This window comes from Stenella coeruleoalba (genome assembly GCF_951394435.1).
Source record: "Stenella coeruleoalba genome assembly, chromosome: 1".
Classification (NCBI taxonomy): Eukaryota; Metazoa; Chordata; class Mammalia; order Artiodactyla; family Delphinidae; genus Stenella; species Stenella coeruleoalba.
In genome coordinates this window covers 21,430,405-21,440,592 of record NC_137169.1, presented here as the reverse complement: position 1 = coordinate 21,440,592, position 10,188 = coordinate 21,430,405, and the positions used below count along the sequence as shown (strand labels likewise).

Here is a 10,188-nt window from a genome sequence, read left to right as displayed (position 1 = left end):
TCCAGCACCCCCTCCCCGCCCCAGCTTCTCCAGCTCCAGGGTAGGTGTGTGTTGATGAAAGGCACCAGATTCTCTTGCCGGTCATCATCAAAATTGGAGGCTTAGAGGTGGGGAGAGAGAAATGCGGGGGTGGAGGTCTAGTTTGTCCTCATAGATTCCAGTTCATCTTCATGGGTGCCAGCTTGACCTTGCCCTCCACCACTTCATGTCCGTCTTTCAGAACACCCATCATTTAGGACTTCCCTGCTGACTCCTAACCCAACAGCAGAAGCACAAACAACAGCTGTACATAAACTGTGTAACCAGCACCCATAATTGCATATAATCAAATATGTATAATAAATCCCTTATTCTTACCACTCTTAATGGTTCTGCTTCTCTGATGGAACCCTGATGGATACATCTGGATTATTGCAACTGACTCCTAACTGGTCCCCTTGCTTCTGTCCCTGCCCTCCTGGGAAGCCAGAGTGATCCTGTGAAAGCTTTTCAGACATGTCACTCCTCTGCTCAAATCTCTCCAATGGCTTCCCATCTCATTCTAAGTAAATGCCAAAGTCTTTCCTTAATTGTACCAGATTCAGTTTAGATGTCTCTCAGCAGTCAACATCCTTGCCTCATTGCCGAACGTTACTGGCTGCCTCAGCATCATCAGGAGGCAAGAGCTAGTCTTTGGCATGAACTCAATTAAGCCTGCTACAGTAGGAACACCAGAAGCTTTGGCACTCATGTCTGACCCAACTGGGCTTATGAAGGCTCTGGCTTCCCCAGCAACAGCCCAGTGGAAGGAGTTAACACGGTTCCAAAGGGCAGACTGTTAAGACCCTGTTGGCAACCATGAGACTGGACAATGAAAAATTGATGACAGATAAATTCCTCACTCTTCTGCCTTACTATGGACTATTTCAAGACATAATGGTTCCATGTGACCTCTTTGAAGAGATCCCATGTGACTGAGCAACTGGCCTTGGTTTTTGTGGGGCTCTGGCCAGCTAAGTAATGTAAGATCTTATATTTCTTTCCTTCTTTTTGTTTCACTTCTGTTCTCCCCCTCACTTTTGCTTCCTTGGGATTGTAACACCCAAGAAAGCATCAGTGTACAACCTTTGATTCAGGCTCCATTTTCTAAGGAACATAGGTTGACATTTAGTACCAGAAGAGGTCCTAGAAAACAGACCTCCGGGGTGTGATTTTGTAGTTGAATTTCTCACCCATGTGAAAGCAATAGGAATCTCATTGTTGGTAGTAGATGGAGTGATAATAACTTTGCCCTTCAGCTGGCATCACAATTAGTAAAGCTTTCACTTGTGGTGAAGGGAAGGCTGTGTAGAAAAAAGAAATCACAGCCAATCACATTATAAGTGGCAGAGTTGCAAAGGTCTCTAAATGTACAGTGTCAGTAGACCTCCTCTGTCATAGTCAAGGCCCTGATAGGGAAAGAGTAGGATCCTGAGACCTGGGCTAGGGACATCAGGGTAGACAAACCTAAGAATCTTTATCTCATAAGTTCTCCTGGGTGGCAGAAGCCCCTGCCCTCTTGCTAAGGAATAACAGTTTCTCACTTCCTTGAGACTATACAATGATCTCACATGAAACAGGTCCTTCATAAGATATTTGTTCTCCTTAATACAAATGTACTCCCAAAACACACTCAAAGAACTGGAATCAGTTCCTAGCAAATCCTAAGTGGGGAGATTTAAGTCCTGACCCAGGAAAAATAAGCTACACATCAAAGGAATCGAAAGGCCTGGCTAATATATGTGGGAGTGATCTTGGGAGTTTTAGACATGGCAGTGAGGGGGCAGGCATGGCAGAATATAAGACTGGCTAATGGGGAATACATTGTCATGGACCACACTTGAGTAAGTCAGGCTTTCATATGCTTGCAAGGATGCCTGAGCTGGTCTCTGGTAGTTTCCAAAGAGGGTCACCATCAATTCCTTCCTTCCCTCTATGTACATGCCACTCCTCACATCAGAAGATGGAGTCTATTTTCCTCCTTTCCTTGAATTTGGACTGGCCTATGACTTGCCATAACCAACAGAATATGGTAGAAGTGACACTGTTCCAGTTCCAGACCTGGCCTTTGAGAAGACTGGCAGCTTCCATTTCCTCCCTCTTGGATGCCAGCCACCATGTAAGAAATCCAACCACACGGACGCCCTTACACTGTGAAGAGACACCATGCTGAGAAAGAGAGATGCCTGACCAGCCCCAGATGTTCCGTCCATCCCAGCTGAGCTGCCATTTATGTAAGTGAAAAGGACATCCTGGACATTGTGCCTCCTGCAACACCTACAAACAGTACATGAAGCGTACGAACACCCAGCTGAGCCTAACCCAGGCTGCAGAATTGTGAGAAATAATAAATTGCTGTTGTGTTAAGCCTTTAAGTTTTGGGTGGGTGGTTATTCAGCAATAGATGATTGAAATATGATCTTAATAGTTTGCAAGGATGGTTCCTTAAAGCAGGATGATGACCTACAATAAATGAGGTCAAGATGCTAGAACTTCCTTGGTAGAGTATTAAGAAGAGGTCAGGGACTTCCCTGGTGGCGCAGTGCTTAAGAATCCGCCTGCCAATGCAGGGGACAAGGGTTTGAGCCCTGGTCCGGGAAGATCCCACATGCCGCGAGACAACTAAGCCCGTGCACCACAACCACTGAGCCTGCGCTCTAGAGCCTGCGAGCCACAACTACTGAGCCCCAGAGCCACAACTACTGAAGCCTGCACACCTGGAGCCCGTGCTCCGCAGCAAGAGAAGCCCCTGCAATGAGAAGCCCGCACACTGCAATGAAGAGTAGCCCCTGCTCGCCACAGCTAGAGGAAAGCCCGCACGCAGCAATAAAGACCTAACGCAGCCAAAATAAATAAATAAAAATTTTAAAAACTTAAAAAAAAAAAAAGAAGAGGTCAGAAAGTTTAGGGAGGTGGGAATGTAAGATCTAAGAACTCAGCACCCATGTTCTCTAGGAGGGCCCACACGACACCCTCTGCACTAAGTCAAAAAGGAACTCACTGATAAAAGGGACACCAGCACTTCTGAGTAGCTCAGTGGTGACTGTTTTGGGTACCCTGGGATTAAGAGTAATAGATGCTGCCATGGAATTGGGATCCCTAATATCAATACTAATGTTGGGATTCCAGAATGGCAGAGGCGGCATCCAAGACCAGGTGAATATAATTACTGTCAAGGGCAGCAAGGCCAGAGTGACGATGAGGATGCCTCGATCTGCAGGAATCTATGGCAAGTTGTTATGGAGATGGAATGGATGGACCGCTGACTGGGGGATCCTCTATTTTCATATTTTTTAAAAAATCAGGAGCTGGTAAGCAGATGACTGACATCAGCTGCTACAATGGATAACCACAGTCCCTCATCTAGATTCTAGATCTAAGTTCACAGAGCCAGAACCCCTTGACTACAGCAGAGGCCATAATTATATATAGTAAATATTCCTCCAATCCTTCCCCAAAGGAATCTGCTGTCATTTACCAGGATAACTGTGCATTGGAAAAAGGACAATATTCAGAATATTGAAAGATTGTTAAAGAAATGGAGTCTGAATTGACACAAAACAGAGTTCTCTGGCTAGAGCAGGGAGTAAAGGAGCGCAGGTGATATAGATGGAGTTTAAGTCCAATGGGTCCCAAAGAAGCTGACAGAATCCTTTCATTGATTCCACGATCTGCAGAGTAAAGGCTATAATGATAGGAAAAGCCAAGCAGAAGCTCCTGAAACTCCCTGTATTAGTCAGAGTTCTCCAAAGAAACAGAGAACCAATAGGATGTGTACATATATAGTAAGAGAGTGATTTATTTTAAGGAATTAACTCATGCAATTGTGGAGGCCGGCAAGTGCACAATCTTCAGGGTAGGCTGGCCACTTGGCGACCCAGGGAAGAATTGATAATACAGCTTGAGCCCGAAGGCAGACTGCAGGCAGAATTCCCTCTTCCAAGGGAGAGTCAGGATTTTTTAGCTCTTAAGGCTTTTAACTGACTGAATGAGGCGCACCCACATTATGGAAGGTAATCTTCTTTACTCAAAGTATACTGATTTAAATATAAATCTCATGTAAAAACTACCTCACAGCAGCATCTAGAGTAGCGTTTGACCAAATATCCAGGTACTGTGGCCTAGCCAAGTTAACACGTAAAATTAACCATTACACTGCCCTACAGCTGATTTGTGCAGTATTATTTCTGATCTAATACTTTAGCTGAGCTTGGATTCCCCATCGTATCCCCATTCAATTCACCTGTCTAGCCTCCAGGAAAACAGATGGATCAGGTAGAAGATGGATAGATCACTGTGAACTTAACCATGTGATAGCCCCAATCAGAGATGTTCTCCTGGATGTGGTATCTTTACTGGAGCATATCAGCACAATCTCGAACACTTGTGTGTGGTTATTGATTTAGCAAATGCTTTCTTTTCAATACCCGAGAGAAGAGATGATCAAAGGCAGTTAGTTTGCCTTTACATCACAATAGGACAGTGAGAGCACCTTCACTCTCTCCCCTCAGGGCTTTGTTAACTTTCCTGCTCTCTGTTATCTATAGTCTTCAGGGAACTTGATCACCTTGACATCCCACAGAACATCATATTGGTCCACTATATTGATGATGTCATGCTCATTGGACATGAAAAGGAAATGGTAAGCACCATATTTGCCAGGGAGTGGAAGATAAATTGCGTGAAGATTCATGGTCCTGCCACACTGGGAATATTTTTAGGGGTTCAGTGGTTTGGGGCATGCCAGGACAAGTTATCTCACCTCACATATCTCTTAGAAAAATGCACAGTTTTGGGGGGGCCTCTTTAGATTTTGGAGACAGAATAGACACGCTTAGAACTACTTCTCCAACCCTTTATTAGGTGACCTGGAAAGCTGCCAATTCTGAGTGGCGCCCAGACCAACAGAGGACTGTATAGCAGGTTCAGATCATAAAACAGGCAATGCGGCCACTTTGGATTATATGATCCTGCAGATACAATGTTGCTTGAGGAATCTGTGGTGGATAAAGTTTCTGTGGGGAGTCTCTGAAAGCTCAAATAGGAGAGTTGCAGTGAGGACCCCTAGGATTCTGGAGTAAGGCCATAATTACCATGGTCCATTTGAACAAAAAGGTTCTGATGTGTCACTGGGCCCCAGTAGTGACTGAGCATGTGACCACCAGATGTCAGGTGGCTGTACGTCTAAAGCTAGATGTTATCAGACAGGCACAGCAGCAATCCAATATGATGGAAGTGGTACATTCAGGGCTGGGCTCAAAGAGTTCAGAGGCATGAGTAAATCAAATGAACAGGCAGCTCAGACTCCCATGGCATCTAACTCTGTTGATCTGACACCTCTCCTTTAATTCATACCTATGGCCTCATGGACGGTGCCCTATAGCAAACTGATAAAGGAGGAAGGGAGTAGAAGCCAATTTACATGCAAGTCAGTATAGGCACAAGCTGGAAATGAACCACTCTATTACAACCCCAAGTGGGGGTAGCCCTGAAGGACGGCGGTAAACTCCCTTGGGGCAAAACTCCAAGCAATATACTTTGTCCTTCCTTTTGTATGGAGGAAGATATGACTGAAGCACAGATATACACTAATTCCTAATAACTGGCAAATGGCTTGGCTAGTTGGTCAAGGGCATGGAAAGAGAAAGAGCAGAATTTCAGAGACAAGCAGGTCTGGGTAAGGGGCACATAGATGAACTTATCGGAGTGGGTGCAAAGTATGCAGATCTTGTGTCTCACATTAATGCTCACCAGAGACCATCGAGGCTCTCCAGCCAGATGGCCAAATGTCCCATCTTATGGATGTCAGCTAGCCTCTAAAGTTAGCCACCCTGTTGCTTTGCAAAAGACCCATAAAATGGTGGCCATAGTGGCAAGGATGGAGGCTATGAATGGACCCAACAACTTGGGCTCCCTTTCATCGAGGCTGATCTGACAACGGCCAACAATTAGTCAACCAGCCAGCAGCAGGCAGCAGCATAGAAACATTGGTCAGGGAGGGCAGCCAGCCCTCCGTGGGCAGGTCAATTGTATCAACCCCCTTCCACCTTGCAGGAAGCAATGATTCATCCTTACTGGAATTATGTACTCCAAATATGGTTTGCATTTCTAGTTCTGCAAGCATCGCCATCCAAAGGTTGAAAGAATGCTCAATCCATTACCCAGAGCCAGAAGACTCATTTTATGGCAAAGGATATGTGACAATGGCCTCATGAACATGGGCTTCACTGGTCTTACCATATGCCCATCACCCAGAAGCAGCCAGCCTGAGAGAACAATGGAATGGAGTGATTTCATTTCCGCAAGTTTTAATCTCCTCTTCTGCAAAATAGGATTATAAACAGTTCTGGTACTTCACAAGACTGTTGTGGGATTGGATCTCTTTCTTGGCCCTTGTATGCTGCAAGTGCTCAATAAGTGGTAGGCATTATTATTAATTGAATTAAACTGTGAAAGACCTTCTGCCCCAGGAGGAGCTGGTGATCGGGCTTCACTAAGCCCAGTAGGGCTGTGGATCTCACTCTAGTTTGACCTGCTTTGAATACTCTTAGCTATTCGGAAAGTCTCCGACTTGAATTACACTTTTTGGCCAGTAGGCAGCTCAGCAGAGATGTTGTCACTGAGCAGAGCTGGAGGGGAAGAGAAAAGATTCCGCAGAGCTCGGGGAAACCAAAACTAGAAACTCTGACAGGGATTGGCCACCTGGGGGCAATCTGAAAGAGCTATAAAAAACAAGCCTAAGAGCTGTTACCTCACTGCTGTTCCCGTCTATCAGCAGGCTGCAGACAGGAAGCTTCCTTCTCTGCTCTCCTCAAAGGTAAACCCAGAAGCTATGAGATGTGGGTGTCAAGCTGCCAACCTCTGCCAGGCTGCCTGCCCTTGAGGCTCATGCCATGAGAGCCGGGATGCCCATTCTTCAGGGAGTCTACACCCCTGAGTGCCCTGGACTCAGAGTGGACTGAGGGGATGTGTTGGTGGGCTTTTAGGGGGTTGGGTTGCAAAACCCCAAGAGTCATGAAACTTAGCTTATAGGCGCCATGTCAGCGGTCTCTGGCCTTAACCCTGCCACTTCACCTCCTTGGGCTTTAGTTCCTCATCTGTAAAATGGGAATCAAGCTACCTGTCCAAAGGACTGGACGATTTCTGAAACCCCTTTATTGCAGAATCTAATGTGACAGTGAGTTTATCTTTGAGGATAGATGAAGTGATCTGAAGTAGATACTCAAAGTGTGGGTTTGGGCATTAGTCAATTGTGGCTTTAAATCCTGACTGCTACTCCCTAGTTTAGCAGGCTTGGGATTATTACTTTTCTGAGCTTCAGTTTCCTTATCTATAACGTGTGGTTTAGAACAAAGGTACCTACTTTATGGGGTTGCTATGGGTATAAATAACCTTGTACCATAAAGTGCTGAGGAAGTGCTCAGTAGAGGGGAAGTGGTTTGGGGTTTTTGTTCGTTTTCAATTCAAGGAAAATGCTTTGAGCGGACAAAGTTCACATTAGAGGTGAGTTGTGGTGGGGGAAGGGAAGTGTGTTTCTATTTTGCTGTGTAATGGAAAGAGCATAGGTTTTGGATTCTGCAGTCTTGAGTTTGTGTCTAGGCTGCACAATTCCTTGTGTGACCCTGGGCAAGCTCCTTTACCCCTCTCTGCTTTCTTTGTGAGAAAGGAAGTTGATGTGAAGCCAGTGTTTGGGGCCTGTAAATATTCAATGCAGTGGGAGAATAAATCTATCATCAACCATCGTTTAGAACATTCTGTGTGACAGGCACCGTTCTAATTGCTAGGGATATAGTGGTGAACGGTTGCAAAACTCACAGCCACCCTCCGAAATAGGCTTTATTAATAGGCCCACCTTAGGGATAAGGAAACAGGCTCAGAGAAGCCCCAGGTATCCTGCTTATGACAAAACCAGACAAAGCCAGAAACAGAAACCACAGTAATGATACTAGCTGACTTCCGCTGAGTGCACAGTGCATGCCAGGCACTGTACCGGAGAGGATTCCATCCTGTAATTCTCATAACCACCGGTGTGGCAGGAACATCAGCCCGCTGGTGCCGTGAGGAAACGGAAAGCCTGCGGCTCCTTAGAGGGGTCCTGGGCTCAGTCCAGAGCATCTTGCTGCTTTTTGTGGACTCCCCCTCGAATCTAAAGGGAATACAATAGAGCGGGAGTGGCTCCAATAGGGCTCTGGGGACCGTCTCTTCCCTCTCCCTCATCCCAAGTACGGCGACAAAGCCTTGCGCTGTGCCACCATGCGGCAGAAGGCGGTATCGCTCGTCTTGTGCTACCTGCTACTCAACACCTGCGGCTGCGAGGAGACAGGTAAGGATCCTGGGGCACCTGGGGACTCCGGGATAAAGAAGCGGAGAGTTTCAGGATCCCTGGTTTCGAGACCCAGGCGTGCCTCTGAACGAGAGAAGCTATTCCAATGGACAGCGCGGCGCGGGGTCCCTGTAGCTGGAGTCCCAGATTCGAATCCCTGCTCTGTCAATTCTTCCATTCTCCCTAAATGAGTTCATGCCAGTTCTGTACCAGGCAGAGCGCCCTGGGAAAAGTCCCTTCCCTTCATTGAGGCTCTCCGAAATGGGAGGATGGTGGCCCCACCTCCGGGGGTGGTCCGGAGCATCAGGCACAGAGTAGGGGGACCCTGCTCCCCACTGGACATTGCCCACTCTCCTTCCAGAAGAAAGTGAGTCCGGGTTCTGGGGCACGCTGACCTACATGGCCGTCGGAGGAGGTGGGTCTGGAGGGCGGGGAGCCCCGGAAGGTGGGGCGGGCCCTGCGGCTGGCGTCCCTCACTGCTTCATCTTCCTCCAGGGCTCATGGCCGTGGCGCTGCCCGCGCTGGGCTTCACGAGCACAGGCATCGCCGCCAACTCGGTGGCTGCCTCGCTGATGAGCTGGTCGGCCGTGGCGAACGGGGGCGGAGTGCCCGCCGGGGGGCTGGTGGCCACGCTGCAGAGCCTGGGTGAGTGTGGGCCGGCCCAGGTGGCCCTCTTTTCTGTCCTGAGCCCTTTTCACAGGCTAACTCAGCTCTACTAGGTGGGGCTTCTTCTAATCCCCACCACTTAATGGGGAAACTGAGGCACCCAGGGATTAAGGAATTTACTCAAATTCTCCCATATAGTTAGCACCACGGCCAGGATTCAAACCCAGTCAGTCTGCCTTCTGGTTTTCAGACTCTAAGGCCAGAGCCTTCACTAATGCTTTGGCCAAGTCACAAGTCTCTCAGTTTCCTCATGCGTTAACCAGGATAAACATCCTCAATTTAACATTTTATGAGTCTCCTCAATCCCAGAGAACCAGAGTGCCAAAGAAATGTGGTGAAGCGACCCGATTCAATCTCATACTAACCCTGCTCTTGCATTTCTTGAACATCATGAAGGGGATGGATACAGAGCACAGAATGGTGCTTCTAAAATACGTGCTTTCACCTCTCTCTCTTTCTTCCAGCCCTTTCTTTTTTGTTTTTTCTCTCCCCCTCTGAGGCGTCCAAAATCCTACAGAAAAACCACCCCTGACCAACTGCCCCTCTGCCTTTCTGAACCCTCCATCTTCCCTCAATTCTGGATGGCAAAAGCCCAAAGAACCAGCCCAAAAGGACACAGCCCTTCTCAGAGGGGGCAGAGAGGAAGACACAGACCAGGCTGCACCCCAGCAGTGAGAGGTGAAGGGTGTGGGCAAGGCTAGAAACAGTCCTGTGCTATAAGGTGGTTGTTCTCTCACCAACTGTATTTGCTTTACAGGGGCTAACGGTGGCAGTGCCCTCATGGCCAAGATTGGGGCCCTTCTGGGCTATACTGTCCACAAGCAAATCGAAAGCAGAGGGAAGGAGAGAGCGGATGAGGAGTAGCTAGCAGCTCCCTGGACCCCCCTCCTTCCTCCTTGTCTTCCTTTTCCAGCTGCAGTCCAGAGGTTCCTCTTTCACACTTGGCAATGACCTAGGTAAAACAGAATAAACGTCTCTCAGAAAACACTCTGTCCTGCTGTGAGTCGTGCTGGCTATGAGAAGCCCCACAAGATCTGGCTCTGGGCTGCCTCATCCACACACCCCACCCGCATTTCCCCCAAAGGCCATCACAGCTCCTGGGGCAGAACTAGCTGATTTTGCCTCTGAGCCTCGGCGTATTCTGTTCTCTCTGCCTAGAATGTCCTTCTGAAGCTCATAAC

At 47.8% G+C, this 10,188-nt stretch overlaps 1 protein-coding gene across 3 annotated transcripts; it reads left to right on the top strand.

The window, feature by feature from the left end:
- Positions 1-6,790: 6,790 nt before the first annotated feature.
- Positions 6,791-9,977, top strand: IFI6 (interferon alpha inducible protein 6). Of its 3 annotated transcripts, none has more exons than XM_079914663.1 (5): positions 6,791-6,835; positions 8,242-8,341; positions 8,703-8,756; positions 8,837-8,986; positions 9,765-9,977. In XM_079914663.1, the coding sequence occupies exons 2-5, from the start codon at positions 8,272-8,274 to the stop codon at positions 9,869-9,871; spliced, it is 381 nt and encodes a 126-aa protein (XP_079770789.1). In that variant the 5' UTR covers positions 6,791-6,835; positions 8,242-8,271; the 3' UTR covers positions 9,872-9,977. The 3 variants fall into 3 exon arrangements, with proteins under 3 accessions (XP_079770789.1, XP_079770790.1, XP_079770791.1); XM_079914664.1 differs by having other exon boundaries at positions 9,472-9,863; XM_079914665.1 differs by lacking the exon at positions 8,703-8,756.
- The last annotated feature ends 211 nt before the right edge of the window (positions 9,978-10,188 follow it).

Coding starts and splice junctions, on each gene's coding strand:
- IFI6 (XM_079914663.1), top strand. CDS start 8,272: ATGCGGCAGAAGGCGGTATCGCTCGTCTTGTGCTACCTGCTACTCAAC. Junction 8,757..8,836: donor CTACATGGCCGTCGGAGGAG/GTGGGTCTGGAG, acceptor ATCTTCCTCCAG/GGCTCATGGCCGTGGCGCTG. Junction 8,987..9,764: donor GGCCACGCTGCAGAGCCTGG/GTGAGTGTGGGC, acceptor TTTGCTTTACAG/GGGCTAACGGTGGCAGTGCC.